The 20,284-nt window shown below is 43.8% G+C and overlaps 2 protein-coding genes across 7 annotated transcripts in view; one reads left to right on the top strand and one right to left on the bottom strand.

The window, feature by feature from the left end:
* Positions 1-20,284, top strand: part of Dh31-r (Diuretic hormone 31 Receptor) — a 163,236-nt gene that overhangs the window by 102,263 nt on the left and 40,689 nt on the right. The window lies entirely within an intron of this gene.
* On the bottom strand, positions 811-11,897 carry LOC143370528 (juvenile hormone esterase). Its single transcript, XM_076815795.1, has 8 exons — positions 11,642-11,897; positions 6,139-6,427; positions 5,713-5,898; positions 5,192-5,388; positions 2,689-2,842; positions 2,106-2,432; positions 1,331-1,475; positions 811-1,204 (listed from the first exon to the last, which is right to left on the bottom strand). Exons 1-8 carry the CDS (start codon positions 11,780-11,782, stop codon positions 1,042-1,044), a joined length of 1,602 nt encoding a protein of 533 aa, XP_076671910.1. The 5' UTR covers positions 11,783-11,897; the 3' UTR covers positions 811-1,041.

The raw sequence follows: 20,284 nt of genomic DNA, 5'->3' as shown, positions 1-20,284 counted from the left end.
AATTCCTGCAGATTTTCCAATCATTTCGTTCTGAAAAGCCGAACGCAGGCTTTCTATTATACACGCATGCGTTATTGGCATGCACGAGCCCGATGCCGATATCGTTCGCTCTCTCTCTCTCTCTCTCCTCACGCGTAATCGATAAACAGAGATGGCGCTGTGCGGTGTATCTGAAATTCGTGGGATCTGTTGCGACACTGAGATTCTTTGTGCCGCGTGGAATCGAAAGGCTCCTTACCGTCCCGCGATCCGAGGCCCCGCTTCCGAGATACGAGGATATTGGGCACTCCACTTCCGCGGCGCGAAATTTAAACGCCGGAGCGCTCGAGGAAACTTTGATTGCTTGTAGCTTAGAAACGGGGCCTCGAATGGAGAAACGATAAGGGACTTTTCGATTCTGTTTGCCAACGGGAATTTGCCTGTCTCGGTTTTTTTATTTCACAATTTCGAGATCCCACCTGCTGATCGTTGCGACGCTCGACAATTTGCATTGCGATATTCCAATGATCTCATTATTTATAATAATGATGATAGTAAAACGTCTTTATTACACCAGGAAGAAAAGAAAGTATAAAGAAGAAAAATTAATATGCAACAGAGGAAATAAGAGTGGCGAAATAGGCGAGGCTCAGCGTAGCTGCTATTAGGCCTGACCTGAGGTTAGCTGAGATTCAGGATAAATTCCTCTATCGCTTCGTTCTGGTTTATACACTCGCAGAGAATTCCCTCCGACAATCTCGAGAATATTTAATAAGAATCGGGTGAAAGGGAGGCGAGAATGGGCAGAGTGGAAAGAAATTTATAAGTAGCTTAGTGATAAAAAAATTCATATATTTATGTGTTCGGGAAATAAGGTGGTTAGAAAGAATCGTTGGAGGATCCTAGAAAAACCGGAGGATGCGAAATCGAGTTAAATTCACGAGGATAGTCCTGCTATCTTGCATTCTGTTTCTACGAACAAAGATCACTGTACTTTTGCGGAGTAAACGGTTTAGGGAGATGTGGTATATACGTATAAATACTATTCATTATAGAAATTAATCATAGTTTGTTTTTCATTCTCTTCCACTCGAAGGTCTGCTCGTCCTTTTTGGCAGATTCCATTTTCAGCGTCTTGCCGATGTTCATATAATCGTACGCGTCCCCTTTCTGCACTGGTTCCCAAACCTCGTCGACCGCGTCCGTGGGTTTTGGGGTTGGATTCCTTGAATAAAATCAAGCACATTCTCAATAATCCCATCGACTCTTCCGGCAATAGAAATCATCATTCGCTCCTAGCTCGCGAAACTGGGCTCGCGACTATTCGGAATCAGTTCCGCAGGGTACGCACCCAGTTTTCGCGAAGTCCGTCCACATCTGAGTGAGGTACTGTATGACTTTATATTTTTCGCTTCCGAGCCTCGGTGGGTCCAAGCTGAATTGCTTCATTATGTGCGGGTAAAAGAGATACATCAGGTCGTCTGCATGCGTCGCCCCTGCAAAGCACGCGAACCTTAGCTCGTTAAATACATTGTCACGCGATACAACTCTTCCACTGTGCTTCCAAGTAATTAACTCGCACATCGCAATATTAACCCGGGCGACTTTTCTTCTCCGCCAATATTTCTGTAAGTCCTGAGACCTTAGTATTACATTTAAAAAATTTGGCGAATTTTAACGAAAAAAGAAGTTGCCTTTTTTCCACAACTATTTTCGCAACTGCGAATTTACGTTTGTAGAAAAAAAACTATTACAGCATGATTCTACGAGTGTTACAAAGATTCGATTATCACTCGACAGTTAAAAGCTGGGAAAATAGGAAAATGGTAACTCAAAAAGCACGCTGGGGTGCAGTGAACTTCGTATGACTAAATTGTGATTGTAAGAAGGCTGGGAGCCTTTAATTATCAGAGATCGGTTGTTTCCTATTTCGATCTCATTTCAAGCTGTAACGTAAGAATTTCGGAGGCTCTGCTAGAATTAAAACGAAGACACTTTAAGGAGCATTATTTGATCACTCGAGAAAGGTGTGTCGTGGCTTCTCTTAATTTGCATCCCCACTGATTGGGGACTGAAAAATACCCCCCACGACTCTGGAACAGTGCGCAACGTTCGATCGTGCGTACCTGGTAGAGTGACGTTGAACTTCATTCTCGCTAACGAATCTGGAGCGTCGTAAGTGAACTTGTAGAGATACGTGTCTTGGGCGCCAGTCTGGATCTGGGCCTTGACCACGTCGAAAATACCCTGGACGAACATCATGTCGCTCATGTAGTCCGCGTATTGCTGCAACGTTTCGCGGGTGAAATGTTTATCGCCAAAGTAGATGCGCTTCAGGTCCATGGCCGAGATGTCGTCTCTCTTCAAGTCATCCAGCTGCTCTGAGTGGAGGACCGTGTTGAAATTGGCGTTGATTTTTGGGATAATGTCGTAGAAGGATGGCCCTTTGAATCCTGCCGGCACGGAAACACACCAATGATCAGCCGTCGCGTCGATGCATTAATATCGTACTTCTAAATTTTATAATAATAAATATCTATGCACAGGGCCCCGACAAAAATTTACGATAAGCTCCTCGTCGACCGCGGAGCCTTTCAGAGAAATTTTATAATAATAAATATCTGCGCACAGAGCTTTGATTTGACTTTATTTGATTTCTGAAGCTGTCGACGAATTTAATGAACGCGCAAAATGAACTCGCTACCCTACCTATGAGCACGCTGGCTTCGTTGGCGTTGTAACCCAGCAGATAAGGCACCCTGACGCCTGCCTGCAGCATCGCTTTCGGATGCTTCGGCAGGAATGGTGTCGGTGACTTGTCGTCGATGCCTGGGCCGAAGCGTGAGAACAAGATATAGTCGTCCTGTAAAGAGAACCAAAGAACGTTACCGAACATCCAGTTGCACCCCTTTCGAGTGGCGCGAAATTTGGAAAAAGTCCCCTTCGAGTCAGCCTTCTAATAAACTGACCCTTGTCAGGACCCTCGCTCGAACCGTCTGACAAGGAGACTAAACGACGTGAACCGAGAGTGAGTGAAACAGCGCACCAGCGGGAGACCCTCGGTCGACGGCGAATTGAGATTCAGTTTTGAATATGAAAATTTTCATATTACCGATTACATTTTGCTGAGAGTATTGCCGATGGATTGTCGAGTTTATGTCGACGAAAGTGAGGCTGCATTTAAGCAATCTTCGGCAAACACTTTACAATTTGACGAAGTCGTTGATATTCTCCATTTAAATTCTCTTCTGCATTATTACATAGTGCGTAATAATTTTAAAAAGGAGACACTTTCCAGCGTGTGAATTACAAGATTTAGTGAACGTAGTGACGTTCGCTAAAAATGCACCGAATTTCTCTATATTTGAACTCATTTTCATTGGGAAATCCTAAAAAATCTATTAGTAATACTTTCATCAACATTTATCGAAAATATGAATATTTTATTTTTCTCTACTGGGTATTTTACCTGACCCAACGGTTTCATTGCTCTCGGCAGTCAACGGGCGGTCTACCCGGGACCGAAGGCCCTCGCTCGCGCCGAGGAAGCAAAACTGTGGGTTAGGTGAGTCTTTCCCGATGATCCGGGGAAAAAAGCATGACAATAATCCGGGTATCATTGTACCGGGCAACACCTTGGATGCTTTTAATCTTCGTGGTCACACCTTATAATCACAAATTGCTCACGTGGGCTTCACTGAACTCCAGCGTGATTTTTGAGTTACCATTTTCCTATTTTCGAATCGTTTAACTGTTCAGTGATAATTCGTACAATTGTAACACTTGTAGAAGTATAGATTCGTAGTTGAAAATATCGTTATGGAAAAGAAACGATTTTTTGGTTAAAATTCATGAAATTTTTAAATTGTAATATTACAGCTCTAAAATCTGAGGTCTGATAAAAATTTACAAAAAATTTGCCGGGGGCGCGATACACCCCATGTGACCACGAAGGGTTAAAAGGCTACCGACGTGAAGCACGTGAACGCCACCCAAAGTGTTCGATGCCACGAAGATGCATGATTCAAGCGAGCACTTGCGCGCATCAAACGGAATGTAGGATGTTAAACGGGTGTCAGTTTCCGTGTTAATCGAATAGCATCCATTCATCCTTGCGCTGGGCCCTTCGCTATAAGCGTACGACTACCCTCGAACGTTTCCACGATTTCCATAGGAAAGCGGCAAATTAGGAGCGGGGATTTACTCGAGTGGATTTTATTGGCGCTGTAAATATCCTCCACCGATACATGGTTAACGTTTTCCGTTCACAATTCAATCGAAAGGATATGTGCCGCGAAGGACGACGGGGACCGCTTTGCAAATTGTGTCGCTACTAATGGCACTCGTAAAATCACGGTATCGGGACGGAATTGTATATCGGTCTGCGCGACCGAGAGTGATAAAGCCCCGCTCGAATATGTTGACTCTAGCGCAGCGCTCGTACGCTTCGTATCAATTTAACGTCGGGGGAGCATCAGGGGTGAACAGGAAACAGAATTATAAAACTTCCTGTCGACCTGTGGCTATTATTAATCACTCTGCACGAGTGTTCGAGAAGATTCTGATAAATCCCCCATGAAACCCGCTGCTGCTCGTAATCCAACGTGAAAGTAAAGCAGTTTGTTGGAATTATTCAGTTGCTAATGAGAAAGCTCATGTCTCCATGCAAATCTGCCTGCTCTCCAACGCAAAACCGAACGATCACTTTATACGTCGCGGTTGTTACGTTAATCCGCGTTGCTGCAACTACATTTTGCGTAATTGGCTTCGACAGCGGTAAGAATCCACGTCGCAAGAAATAATGGGGATAAAGACGAAGCGCAGAGGTTTGAAATGCGACTCCAGCGGAGCCAAATTATTTTTGTCGTTATTTTTCACTTATCTGTTCATTTGTAAATTTTCCGTTCAACTAGTTTATTATAATCCGGAAAATATTAAGGAGATATCAAGAGCACCTGTATTTTTACTTACAGAAACGAGCAAAAAATGATCATAAATAGAGTAGAAAAGATATTAAACATAATAAATGAGTGAATACTGTTAAAGTCTAGGTTCTGCACGAGCAGGAAGAAATAATGACAAAGATAATTTTGCTCCGCTAGGATCGCATTTTGAACCACTGTGAGCCACCCCGGAAGCTGCAGCTCCAGCTTCCTCCAGGTCCAAAGCGATTTTACGCGGCGGTCATTCAGCCCGCAAGCTTTATCTCTACCTTTAAAAGCTCGTTCTCGGCACTGACGATCTTCAAGGGTTCCACGGTCCTCAGGAACTCGACCACAGCCTCAGGGTCATTTGTGTCTTTGCCGAGGCGGGCGGCTAATTGGTACGCGTACTTGCTGGGGTTCTTGATCACGTGGGCCCAGGGATTAAGCGCCACTCCGCTCTGCGATATCGCCTTGTGGAACAGCCCTGGAAAGAAACCGTGGACGAGCTCGTCGAATCTTTCGTACACCGAGGCTAGTCCGCGGGACGGGGCGGGAAGGTAAGAACGAAACGAGTCTCGACTTCAGCTGAATGGCGCTGACGTAACTGCTTGGGGTCCAGGATAATGAAGCTAGAACATATCGGAGGAGAACGAACGGAGAACGGTGCAGATAGGACGTGGCCGTTTAACGGAGCCGTTGGATATCGCCGAAATTATTTATCCGCGCCGAGAGCCGTCACAGACAGAAGCTGGGGGATTACGTACGCACGGGGACGCTGAAGAAGAGACACGTACGTCATAAATCGTACCTTGAGCCATGGGAGAAATAGTGAGATAATTCACTGCGGCCGCGCCAGCGCTCTCCCCGAATATGGTGACGTTGCTCGGGTCCCCGCCGAAATTCGAGATGTTCTCCTGAATCCACTTGAGGGCCATCACTTGGTCCTTCAGGCCTTGGTTGCCTGGGGCGGTCTCGTGCTCCAGATTCAGGAAGCCTGCAAGGGATTCGTCGTGAAATCGAACGGCTACCACTTAACGAAACACGGGAACTTCGTCCCTGAAGCTGGTAGCGAGCGCAACGAGGGCGTCTTAGCCTAAAGGTGGCTGACTGCTCCGATAAAAACAGCGCTCGGGATGGTATGTACCATGGTCGTGGGAAACGGGTGACGACGCGACGCGGCAATAACATCGAGGGGAGCATGCGACACGGGCTCCTGTCTATAAGCGCTACGTACCCAAGGCGCCGAGCCTGTAATTCATGGTGACCAGAACAACGTCCTTCCGTACGAGATAATCAGGCCCATAAATTGTGTTGTCACCAGAGCCGTGAATGAAGGCACCCCCGTGTATCCATACCATCACCGGACGCTTCGATAGCTTATCCAGCGACGGGGTGTACACGTTCAGGTACAGACAGTCGTCGCCGCCAATTAGCTGATGAGTGAACAGGTCCTTCTGGGCAGCGGTACCGCCGAAGTCTGTGGCATCCCTGACACCGGCCCATGGCTCGGGTGGCAGGGGATCCTGGGTAGAAGAAAAGGGAAGATCTTCCTTAATTCCTCAGGTATATACATTCGTGCAGGAGGAAGGGTTGGAACGTATACGGGAACTCGAGTTAACCCTCGTCCTAGTGGACGCAGGGGCCATTTTGACCCATTCTAAATAACGAACTGTATGTGTTAGATATTGTTAGTATCACTTGGAGGAAATAAGGATTTTGCTTGGTAACAAGATCGGATTCGAACGAAAGAAATCATGGGGTAAGGAAGGTGGATAGTGGCGGATTTAAGGGTCCATTCTACTTTGAACCGCCGAAAAATTAAGCTATTTTTAAAGATATTTTTCTCAGTGAATGCAATGTATAATTAAATAAATCTTTTTGGTATTTATTAAGCTACTATTATATTATACAAAAAATTTTTTTTTAAATTTTTGCAATTTGTTTTAATTGTTTTTTTACAGTGTCAATATGGCACCTACAAAAAGAGTTCGTGGCGTAGGTCAGGGCTGCACGGGGTGCTGTTTTCAGCGCCGGGCGGCGGACAACCAGCCGTGCGTCGAGCTGTCCCGTTGCTAAGGGTAGAATCAGTGAGGAGAATTGCAGTAGTGTACGTGCGTGTTCGTAGGCGCGCGTTCGCAGCGGCTTTTTGTCGTTTTCGTAAAGAATGCGAGTGGCTGCTTTCAAGTCGTTTGGATTCGCACTTACACTACTGCTGTTCTCCTCACTGATTCTGTCCTTAGCAACAGGACAGCTGGACGCACGGGACGTTGCTCGCCGCTAGGCGCTGGAAACAGCACCATGTGCGGCCCTGGCGTAGGTGATTTCCCGTCTTAGAATTATCCGAAACAAAAAACTCCAAAAGCATCATAATTTGTACGAGTGCCGCTGTAACTCCTAGCTCAATTAACAATTTTTATTGAAAAGTAACAAAATGGCGCCGGTTCGAAAACAAAGTTTCACAAAACACCCAAGAGGCTGTATTCTCGGGTGTTCCATAAGAAAACATCGGTCATTTCTCGGGAAAAATTATTAATTAAGCTAGGGGCTATAGCGGCACTCGTACAGATTAAGAATCTTTTGGAATTTCTTGTTTCGGATAAGCCTGAGCCGGGAAATCGCCTGCGCCACGAACATACGCACCTCTCTTTTGTAGCTGCCACATTGACGCCATAAAAAACATTTTCAACAAATTAAAAAAATTGTTTAAATTGTTTTTGTGTAATATAAGAGTAGCTTAATAAATTCCAAAAAGATTTATATCATTATATGTTGTATTTATTGAGAAAAAAAATCTTTAAAAATAGCTTCGTTTTTCGGTCGATCAAAGTAGAATGACCCCTTAACAGGCGGCCGAGATGAGCAGTTACCGCCTGCGCTCCATTTTCCCGCCCCAAAATATGATTTTACCCAAACATTATATTATTTTACCCAAACATTATATTATTTTTTCTGGTTCCTATAATTTTCACACCACACGCGCGTAAATTTACTTGTAACTCTGTTATGTATACAGGGTGTCCCAGATCGTTTGCCACCTGGGCCTTTTTTTCTTAAAGCCGCCACTAAAAGTGGACTCTGCCGAGTGTCGATCTTCTAATCCTTTCGATTAAGAGCACGCGATATTTCTATCTTGGTGTCTGATAGGACTGCCGTTTAAGTCCCTATTTGATGAATTGCGTAAAGTTTGTTCTTTGATAAGTGGCGGATGACGGTGCGGTGTTCTAGTGCAAATAAGAAACTGCATTGTGGTTATGGAGTACTAAGTGGCAATAGAGTGGTGCCGCCCATCTTGTGCTCCAGAATAGATAGCGCCTATCGATCCGCGTTATTCTCATCCGTAAAAACGGAATGCACCTTGTAGCCACAGAGAATAAGTGTGGATTTTTACCGCGATGGACTATCAAGTCCCAGCAGGTGGGACGTTTCAAGTGTATTCCTTTAGGAAGCTTTTACAGCAAGCTCCGAACAACCACTTTCGATCAGGCATCGCATTCACGTAACGTGCCTCGGTCGAAAACCTCGAGCATCGAAACTTCAGCAATAAAATCGTAATTAGCATTCGGAACATTCTCAGTGGTACCTATCGTCGAGATAAATATTTAGCGGGTCGTACATTTTCTCACGTCAACGAGCACACAACGGCCTACGAGGTTAAGCGGCCACGAAAGTCATTGAATATTTATCTTATTGTCTTCCTCGAGTGTTCTCGGTTAATTTATGGAAAACAGCTCGTTTGCATTGCGTAACCGTGGAACCCTCCGTCTCCCGTAAAATGATTGTTTGACATCGCTAATCACATGCTCCGGCGTCGCATTTATCGGGTGTGCAAAAAAAAAGGAACAGAATCCCGCTATGGAAGGCTTCGCCAAGCTCGTTCCAAGTGGACCTACGTTGTGTAAGATGATTAATGAATCGCGATCTTGGGTAATCGACACTTGGGTTAATCGACGTTCCAGATACGCTTTCCGCGGAAGAACGCGATGTTACGTTACGCGCTGGAACGGCACATTCGATCAATTAGCCACGGATTAATATTTCCTTTGGGCGCCGGCGTTTAAATGCTCGTTGGCAAGGGCCGAATGAATTTATGCAAGGGACGCTGCACCATAAATTTCCATCGAGCTTATCTTCGACGCCATCCCTACGCGTCACCGGGAATTTATCAGTGTGTAGTAATCAGTCTGCCGGTTATTAATCGACCGGGCGGAATAGTCACGTACCGAATCTTTGCCAGTCATGATCATGCAGTTAGTCGACTTTGGACTAGAAAGTCTATTCTAACGCGTTATCTCATAATCGGCAGACTTTCGATTAAACGTTACATTCCGAGGCGCAATCTGTTTACAGCCGGTTGCACTTTCATCTGGATACTTTCATAATCGATCGATTGTATGATTAAAAGTAATCAACCGCACAGTGGAAATTTATCTACCTTGTTATTCCACTGGGAATTATTGTCTCAGGCTTCTCAGTGCCCTTGGGAGTGCCTGACCGACTGATAATAGGAAATCGTGCGGCTACTGATTCTACTTGGGACTATTATTATTATTATTAAATTGTCTATTATTAATAAGGTGTCCCCGATGACACATAATCGGTAGCTTAAAATATAAATTAACGAAACTGTTGGAGAGTAGTGGCTAAATTTTTGCTTAGAAGGAGAATTTCTGTTTCAAATGTGGTACCGCAGAGTGGAAATTTATCTACCTTGTTATTCCACTGAGAATTATTGTCTCAGGCTTCTCAGTGCCCTTGGGAGTGTCTAATCGACTGATAATAGGAAATCGTGCGGCTACTGACTCTACTTGGGACTATTATTATTATTATTAAATTATCTATTATTAATAAGGTGTCCCCGATGACACATAATCGGTAGCTTAAAATGGAAGTAACGAAACTGTTGGAGAGTAATGGCTAAATTTTTGCTTAGAAGGAGAATTTCTGTTTCAAATGTGGTACCGCAGAGTGGAAATTTATCTACCTTGTTATTCCACTGAGAATTATTGTCTCAGGCTTCTCAGTGCCCTTGCGAGTGCCTGACCGACTGATAATAGAAAATCGTGCGGCTACTGATTCTACTTGGGACTATTATTATTATTATTATTAAATTGTCTATTATTAATAAGGTGTCGCCGATGACACATAATCGGTAGCTTAAAATATAAATTAACGAAACTGTCGGAGAGTAATGGCTAAATTTTTGCTTAGAAGGAGAATTTCTGTTTCAAATGTGGTACCGCAGAGTGGAAATTTATCTACCTTGTTATTCCACTGAGAATTATTGTCTCAGGCTTCTCAGTGCCTTTAGAAGTGTCTAATCGACTTATAATAGGAAATCGTGCGGCTACTGACTCTACTTGGAACTATTATTATTATTAAATTGTCTATTATTAATAAGGTGTCCCCGATGACACATAATCGGTAGCTTAAAATATAAATTAACGAAACTGTTGGAGAGTAGTGGCTAAATTTTTGCTTAGAAGGAGAATTTCTGTTTCAAATGTGGTTCCCTTATCTGTTCGACATTATTCTACCAGAAAGTCTCCTTGGGTTACACATTTATCGTGAACTTTAGCAACGAGTAGGAACGAGATACCGATAACTCGCTGATAAGTTCCCACACGCACGTCGATAGTGCCGTTAAAATTTCACGTTTCGATGTAGTAGGAAATAGAAAGCAGCGCTATTAAATAGATTAAGAATTTTCGCCCTCGAACTGTCCCGTCACGTGCGAGAGACACGTAGTTTGTACAGTCTGTTTAAGAACGGAAGTGTTCGCGACGGCGCGATTAACTTAATTGATAGTAACTGACTCGAATTCCGTCCCAGCAATCGGATCAGTTGCGATTCCTCCCCGCTCTATGCCACTTTTTTTTCCCGCCTATCAATCCCAACTATGTCGTTGAACTATGGAGACTCTACTTCGCTTTCAGACGTCAGAAGAATTATCCCAGAGAATTATCCCTATCACCCCACAACCTCCGTGTACCTTAAGCATTCAATGCCATTAATTATTCGCCCAATGAAAGGCGGCAAGTGCCGCGTAAAATCGGATCGAATTCAATCGGTGTCACACGGTGTACGTTGAACTCTCTCAAGGAGGAGGTTCATTAGTAAACATCTGCCACGATCGTTCCAAACAAGATGTCCCAAAATTCCATCCGCAGCCTTTCACGCGTTCTCTTCTCTATCCGCGCGCCTCGCGTCTGTCGCGTACATACAGTGGTGGTTAAAAGAAACTTTGAAAATCGTATTCCAACACATCTGCGTACCAACAACGCCGCAATTACATTTACAATTTCAACATATCGCTAGCTTAGTAAAAAAATATTCTATGTCCACTTTCTCTCGCCATTTGAGTATTAATATTTGCAAAAAATATTTCCTGACTGTGTTTTCGTGCTGTGCCAGAATCACACTTAAGTCTGCTTCATAAATTTGTCGCAAAATAATATTCTTCTCCATTCTACGCCCCCGGAGCTTACGCACCATTGCACGCCGCTTAAACTCGTTGCTCTCGAGAACGCTAAGCATGGACATGCAATATTTGTGCACCAAGCCATCGATATAATCCTGTCCGAGGAAAAGGTAATCTACGTTAAACCTTCTTTTTACCACCATTGTGTAATCCTCCGACTATGTTGGAATTCGTCCGACCATCGTGTATCCCATACCGGCGTTATTCAACGGAGAACTCTGTGGTCAGAGCCGCGATACATGACTGAAGGGAAATTCACCTTGAACCTCAAGGGTCCGACCGGCGGTTTCGCGTATGGGACCCCACGGAACGAGACGAACTTGCCTCCGTAGATGCCGGTCTCGAGCAGGCCACGGAGCTGGCCCTGCTTCACGCTCACTGTCGGATTCTTCGACGCCATGTGCAAAACGGAGGCGACTTGCCCGAGCAACGATGAGGACTGAGCTGGCAGCACGCACGGCACCGACGTTCTAAACTTCTCTGCAGCGTCGAGCTGCGGGACCCCGTAGTGGGGAGGGCACCAAACGATGGCACCCAAGTCACCAAACGCCAACGTATCCTGTGCTTCTTGCGAGCGTGCGACGCGGGCGGGGACCTTGCCGAATAATCGGACGGACCAAGGTCGACTAATTTCGCGCGGCTCGAGCACGAGGAGGATGGCCTCTTCAGCCACCTGGGCGCTTTGGTCTCTCGGTGCTCCGAGTCGAGGCTTGAATTGGGCGTGCTAATGTTTGAAGGCTCATTGGGGACGGACGGGCCACCTGAGGGTCTGAGTGTGCGACGGAGTACGTAATTGACCGGTACCTGTTTCGCTACCTAGTACGCACCAAGTGTTGGAGTAGGTAAATGCTTGGGAGTGCTGCTCGAGGCTTGTACGTTTGATTAATTGTATCAATGATTGTATATTTACGTGAATGCAGGAACTCGGTTGCTTTGGGATGCGGGAACTATTCACACGCTTTTAAAAAATATTCTGGTATCGAAGTCGTTGAATATGCAACGACGAAAATCTGTTAAAGGGTTACATACATCTAGGACCGTGGAAACAGCGAACATTACATGAATTTTTTTTAGATACAAGTAATTTCGTTGAGGGGGTATTCTCGTCTAGAGGACCAATTGTTTGTATTTCTTTAGGGACGTTGCACAAGAAAACTACACAGCTTTCACCGGTGAGAATTATCCACGCGTGTTTATTAACATTTCACTTAGTTGTAAAATAATTTTAGCTATATATAATAATAATGAATGGAGATATGGGTTATCTCGTAAAGCGTGGGCAAAAAATGTTGCCTCATATGGTGCATACGATTCCGGCTGTTCCGCTGATACAAAACAAAACGCCAAAAGGATTCTTAATCAGTAAGAGTGTGGCTATAGCCGGTAGCAGATTTATGGGAAAAAATTAAGAATTCACAGAATGGCGGGACTTTGAATTTAAACTCATATTTTGCGTGTTTTTTGTTTTCGTTTTTAAACGGCCGTAGACTTGTGAAAAAAAAACTATTTCGCCTTGATTCTGCTACCGGCTAGAATTATATGTTCTGAAGGTGTACGAAAAAGATGGACCAGATTGGCCCACTAGAAGTTGAGATATCGTGCGCGCCGTCATGGAAAACTTCGTTTTGAGAAAAACCCACGTCTCCATTAATTATTATTATATATGACTGAAATTTGTTTTACAACCTACTGAAATGTGCTTGTCGGTAAAAATTGCGTAGTTTTTTTGGGTCGTCCCTAAAGAGAATAGAGGATCTCGTCCCTTGAGACGATAAAATCCACTTAATAAAAAATTGTCATATGCCCTTGATAGCTTATAATTTTAAGAATATTTTCAACAACAAAAAATGACGATAATTCGTTTCGTTTGCCGTGTAGCTGTTGTTGAACAAAGCAGGGTCGTCACGTAAGGAGTTTGCGGTTGCCAAATATATCTCTCCTGAGGGTCGTCAAAAAGAAAAAGAGAAAAATGTCCCTTGAAGTATGTAAAAGGAGCTAGTCTTTATCATAAGCTATTTTTTTTTTAAATTTTCACTTTTAAAAAAAATGTAACCCCGTAATGCAATTTCTCAGACAAATTTCGTCAGATTTTTAATGACTAAAACCAAATTGTGGCGATTACAAAACAATCCGTACGATAAAGACTAGATATTGATATGAGAAATAATCGTGCCAAGTTTTTTAAATATCATTGGCACCGATCTGAGAAACGTAGTTTCGAGAAAGCAGCGTTTAAAGTTTAAGGTACAGGTTAAAGTGAGATAATTTTTTTTGTTGAATTTATAGAATTGACCTTTCTTTGATGTCGCAGCTTCTGCGAATTCATTATTGGAAAAATCGATTGCTTCGACCATTCTAGGTGTAGGTATATAATCGATAAACACTCACAAATAATAAATAATTACAGTATAAATAAATAAATGCAGTCGTGGTCGACGATCCAACCTATCAGTCGTTATCTAAAACAAATACGTGACACAGCTCGTCAACACATGGCAGAAAAATTAGACGAGCTCGCTGATAAACAGATATAAATAGACAGGTGCAAACGAGCCAGTAGGAAGCACCTGGAATAGTTACTATCACAATTCACCACGATTCATATTCTAACATAAAACGAGCTTAAGCATCCATGCCGCGTCCACTATAAAATTCGTCGAGAACTCTGTATTCCCAAGCCCCGTGGACGTATAAAAATCTAGTGCAAACTTGCGGGACGTAGATTGATTCATAGGGATTGAAATTCGTATGGGTTTTGCCCGGGGCCATTCTCCTTGAAATAAAACCGTCTCCTCGGCCACCGGGGAAGTAGTTTTTTTTTTTAGAAAATTACGTGGCAGTTGAAACGGAGCAGATTAATCGTTACCAGCGGAGGATTAATCGTTAATTTATTGACAATTTGATAACCCTGGATATCTTTTCTGAGAATAGCGAAATGATGAGTTACTGAAAATTACGAGGCTCCGCGGTGTTGAAATTGCGGATCAAGATACACTTTGTGCTATATATCACAGCTTAAGTTGTAAAGCCGTGACTGCGGACGGTGCCTTCTATCCAACGTTCGCGTATAATAATTCCACCACACTGGGGCGGGATCCTCCGTGGAAGTTGTGATACTGCGCGCAGCGAATACGTCGCCTCCCCCGGGGTTACGGAACGTAAGCAAAATTTGCTACGGTAATCAGTATTTCCATGCATTGCGGCCACTTGGATCGACAGTGCGCATACGTAATATATGCACCTGGATTAACCGAGAACTCGTAAGGGTGCATCTTTAACTGCAGTTAGGGAGTTATTGTTGATTTGGCGAAATGGTGGTGCGAAGAGGCATTCGAAGTTTGTAATTATTTGAGAGCTATGGTAGATAGCATTCTAATCGCTGGAGTTATAAAATTATGGGATAGTATTAAAACGGTAGCTTTGCTGGATAACGTAACTGCAGGGTGGGATATAAAACTATTTTCTTTTCAACCGGATTGACTTCAATTTCCGCGTGAATATCACTCACAAGGGAACATAACGAACCCGGAAATTCAAAAAATTCTGAAACTTTGTGAATATGTAGGGGATTTCCTCCTGATTACAACGCAATTTTTGTTTGCTGCCCAAATTCATTTTAAGGAGGTGTAATTGACCCCTGAATAACCGGTTATTTTTCGATTTTGTGTTATAACTCGTGAAGTGTAAAATAATTTTTTACCAAATGAGACAAGATCTAATTAAAAGAAGTAACTTTTGCCTTGAAACTTTTTTTTATCTATTACAGTTCGCGAGTTATAACACAAAATCGGAAAATAGCCGAATTTTCAACAATTTCAGACTTTTTTTAACTTTCGAGTTCGGGATCCTTCCTTTGTCAGGAATTCTGAGAATTTTATATACGAAATATAATAAATGGAATATTGTATATGTACATTTTTTGTTTCTTTCCGTTATTCGTTGGTCTTCCGCCCATCAATCTTTCGTTGTGTATTTTCCGCGAAGCTGGAACCCCGCATCAACAGACTTTTTCCCCCGTACATCCCTAATTGAAAATCAGCGTAATACCCCATCGTTGTTGCTTCCCACACCCGAGTAAAAAGCTTCCCCCGGAGAAGATATAAGCGGGGAGAGGAGAATTCCGCTTTGAGGAAGTTTCTTGGCAATTAGATCGTACTATGATTTTAATTAAAAAAACCACTCCAGCTTCAACGCACGGTGCTTCGATCGAGCTTTTCAAACCTATCGATTATATTCAGTCCAAAATAATGCTTTCACTTCGATCCACTCTGTTCCCCACTATCTGAGCCGAGGCAATCATCTCGCATTCCTAAGCATCAGAATCATCCCAACAATTTTATACTTCAAAGAAGATCCACGCCTAAAAGGATATATAAATTCCTTGCCATCCAATTTCATTGTATTCGCGAAACTCTGATAGCACAAAACATCTCCTTCGACTCCCCCAGTAATCGGCACCATTGACAGACACTTCGTCCAATTGTGAAATACTAGTTACCATCCGCGCTCGCAGAAAAGAGCAAAGCAAACGGCACGCTCTACTTTCTGCTGAGAACGAAAAGGCAGACGTTTCGTTACGATCCGGCGCAAAGAAGGCAGCCAAGCGTCAAGCGTCTCCACCAAGAGACGTTAATCCTTGTCGCCTCTGAATTACAAAGGACAGCGAAAAGGCATGAAAAATTTTCGCCGCGAGGGTGACAAGGCCGGTCATAGCCAGCGACGGGTCTAAACCGATTTTACCTTCGGCCTCCGCCCCGCGGAGAAAGCGTATCCGCGAAAGCTGTCCGGAAGCGACAAGCGCGCGCGGTTTTTTCGCGAAGAAATGTCAGGGGTAGAAATTGGCGTGCAGCGAACGGCCGCGGAGGAGATCGATAGATACGCAGCGTGCAAACGAGAGAGCGAACCTATTCGTTTCCGTATTCGTCGATGTATCGCTGCTTCCTCCCCTCTAGATGGGAAATCATTCGCGATATCACGTGTCGCGTACACTATCCTCCGCCGAACGTGGCCGGGAACCTCGAAAGAAAAATTTCTGGCAGCGTGTTATATCGAAAACACCTATCCAATTTCACGACCCCAGCCTCGTGTCTCCAATTATATCTCACCGTCGATCGATTTTCATCTTCGTACGAATAAATTTTAAGGGAAACGAAGTTTCATTAGTATTTCATTTCTTTAGACGCGTAGGTGTCTTACTAAGTTTATTAGAAGTTTCTGAGGAAATTCTGAGGTCTGGGTTCGGGGGAGGAAGAGTGTATGGTTCCCTTGAAAGTAAGTTTTTAGTCGAAAACCTCAGAATTTCCTCAGAAATTTTTAATAAACTTACTTGTGGGGGAGAAAGAGTGAAAGTAAGTTTTTAGTCAAAAACCTCAGAATTTTCTCAGAAATTTCTAATAAACTTACTTGTGGGGGAGGAAGAGTGAAAGTAAGTGTTTAGTCAAAAACCTCAGAATTTCCTCAGAAACTTCTAATAAACATACTTGTGGGGGAGGAAGAGTGTAGTATGGTTCTTTTAAAAGTAAGTTTTTAGTCAAAAACCTCAGAATTTCCTCAGAAACTTCTAATAAACTTACTTGTGGGGGAGGAAGAGTGAAAGTAAGTTTTTAGTCAAAAACCTCAGAATTTCCTCAGAAATTTCTAATAAACATACTTGTGGGGGAGAAAGAGTGTATGGTTCCCTTGAAAGTGTAAATAAAGAGGTGAATTTAAAAGCTTCAATGATATCGCTGGAAGTTTCTAAACTCTCCGTCGATTGGAATGATTTTTGTTTGAAGTAGCTTTTTAAACAGTACACGCGTGCAAAGTTACAGGGAGATGTGCAGATTGTTGCGTTGGTTTACAACTCGCGGCTGACCATACACGATCCACTTTCCCTTTCGCTTCCGCAGTTCCATTCTCCCCCGCGCTCTGATTTCACACGCGCCGTTTGAGAATTATTTCAACTTCAATTTACTTACAATTAGACGAGCATAAAGTTGCACGTCCCGTTGGAAATTCCTAAGTCACGTCGCCGTTCATTCTGATAAGAGGATTTGAAATTTGTATCTCCTTTTCATACGAATCGAGAGGAGCTTCTATCCGATGACATTTCAGAAGGAAATTCATTCCGACTTCGTGAATGCATTCATGAAAATCCTTTGAACTAAGATAGCGAAACGATTTGTATGCAGGATGTTTCTGAAATAAATAATCCACTCGTCCTCTATTCGCTTCAAAAAGATCGAATGCCAGGGATTGGGGATTAAATGGAGTTCCGGGTGCGAGCGCGAGAAGGGGGATCGTAAAAAGTGGAACGCAAAAGACAGTCTGCGAAACGAACAACGATATCCGATGGTAACTTTCTTTGGAAGTAAAGTTTCATAAACGGGATCAGGTGCATTGAGTTATAAAGGACAGTGGATTCAGAAATTGAAGGGAGAAGAAGGTACTCGGCAATTTCGATACTGCCCCGTGGTGTAGCTTCGCCCATCCTCCCGGAATTGGATTTGAACTTTTCAAGCGAGTCCGAAGAACTGTTTACAGGATTCGCTGGCAGTTCCCAATCTAGCGGTTGCATTAATCGCGTTTCGGCTTATTATTTCCCGAGGAGTAAGGCGCTTCAATTCTGCCAGTGTTACCCGAGGCAATTTCCCCGATGCCACGGAGCCTTTCTGCGACAGAAATCCTCGCTGATCCGCGAAGAAAGCTTCATAATAAACAGACCTAACATTTCGTCCCTTTAAAGCATCGAATCGTACGAAATAAATGGAATTTTCCTGTAATAATAAAATCGAATAACGAGAGTCTAGTATAAAAGGAGCACGGCGCTGCAGGATCTAATAAAGGAGACAGAGGCACAAGCCGAGGCGATAGGACAAGAAGATAACGAGGAAAGGAACGGCGAGAAACGCGAAAAAGGGCAGTAAAAAGGGAAAACAGGGCGGCGGAGAAATAACTAGAGGAGAGCGAGGGAGGGGGGGGGGAAGAAGTAAGGAAAAACGGAGACAATTCCGAGGCATCGGGGCGAGTGGAGGCAATCTGAATAGTGTGAAGATGAAGAAGTGCCATTAAGCGAGAAAGAAATGCCCGAGGAAGGTGACTCGTGGGAAACGAAAGGTAGAATAATTTCTAGAGACAGCGTAGCCAGCACACGTTGCCGCGCAGATAAGGGGGAATACTGCTGTCACTGTATCGAGAATCACGCGAGGTCTCGCACCGAGAGAAACAAGAGCTGCAAGTACCCGAAGGATACGGGGGCGAAACGAGGGACCCTGCCCTTCCGCGGCGAGCTTTTTACGGATCTAACGTGCCTCACACACCCGAGGGGCAAATTTATGTCCGCCCCAGTGTTCCTCCATTTTTACTCGTTTCCGTTCGATTGGTCCCGCGAATTAGTCGAATCGACGCCGCGAATTCGGGGCGTATTTCACACTTTCCCCGAGGGAAATTTTTTCGATAATGAAGACCGGCGGCCGCTGCTGCTTCCGAGGGATATTTACGATATGCACGCCGAACAAAAGCCTCTTTCTCCGCCGGGCTGAAGCGAGAAATAATTAATTCCACCCTGGTTGATTCTCGCAGATAGATTACACCTCTCGCACTCCATTCGCCGAGTGCTGTAAATCTGCGGGTCTCCCTGCAGATGTCGAAGGGATGTTCGTTGATTCGTTGATAATTCTGACTCGTCCTCGATTAATTGGGCCATTCTCTGTCTGGTGGGAAAAGTAGAATGCTCCTCGAGACGGCGCCAGTTTGCGCCCCCACCCCCCTCCCCCTCCCACTGTTAGCTTCGATTAACGAATCGCGACGCCTAGAGCTGCCCTCGAGGAGCTCTTTGACGCTGGCGTTCCCCCCCGCGGAGGAAATGCTGAAAGCAATTTGCAACGGTGCTTGTAAAGACTAAATATTTGCCGATCACTCCCTCGCTCCCCTGGCCGTTCGATTCCATCCACCGATGGGGCACGATCAATAAGCAGATCCGGGAATTTTTTACGACCCAGCTTTTCTGGCCTTTCACGACACCGCGATAAGGTCGGCGTGGTCGGATGGTGATAATTCGCGTTTATTGTGCCAATGCGGAATTATATTAAAGTGGAGGAACAAGTCCGGCTCGGACGCAAGCAATCTTTGGAAACGAAACATGCGTGTCCGTCGGCTGGATGACTCGGCTGTAGATTGCACGGATTTTATTGGTTGACACTCGCAATACTGCTCCCAGGCGAAGATTACGCGAAACCGTTGATTCACAGTGTCACTGTAATTTTATCAGCAAAACTTTAGATTTTTTCGTTTCCCCTTGCACCTTTGCAGAGGGTTTGTCTTACTCGTTTGCAGCGGATTAGCTGAAATCGTCACTTGCAAATGGTTACGCGTACTTTTTTCCTTATTATTCATGGGATGTAACAATTTCGATTCTATTGTGCAATAAGATATTCCCTCGAAAGCTTGCTTCCAGGGAATAATAAACAGAAGATACCTCACTCCAAGCAGTCCCTGTCTTACGAAAGAAATCTCTCCACCGAGACAATACATCTCTCTTTTAAACCACCTTTTTCTTTTAATATTATACATAGAATAACAAAAGATATATATATATAAGAATATTAAAAGAAAAAGGTGGTTTAAAAAAGAGATGTATTGTCTCGGTGGAGAGATTTGTTATTCTATGGATAATATTAAAAGAAAAAGGTGGTTTAAAAGAGAGATATATATATAAATAGGGGAGACCGGGGCAAAGTGGGGCGGAAAAAGTTTGAAGTCGAATAAAATTTTTCCCTTTCAATAAAAATGTTTGGAAATAGATTTATAATATAATTAAAGCATCACTATTGATAAATGACGAATAGCAATACTTAAAATAAACTTAGAGTATATTAAAAATCAACTTGAAAGAAATGATGCGAGAGGTACTTTACCCCATATA

The sequence above is a fragment of the Andrena cerasifolii genome, chromosome 6 (assembly GCF_050908995.1).
Source record: "Andrena cerasifolii isolate SP2316 chromosome 6, iyAndCera1_principal, whole genome shotgun sequence".
Lineage (NCBI taxonomy): Eukaryota > Metazoa > Arthropoda > Insecta > Hymenoptera > Andrenidae > Andrena > Andrena cerasifolii.
Note: the sequence above shows the minus strand (reverse complement) of the source record. Positions and strands in the feature narration are given on the sequence as shown.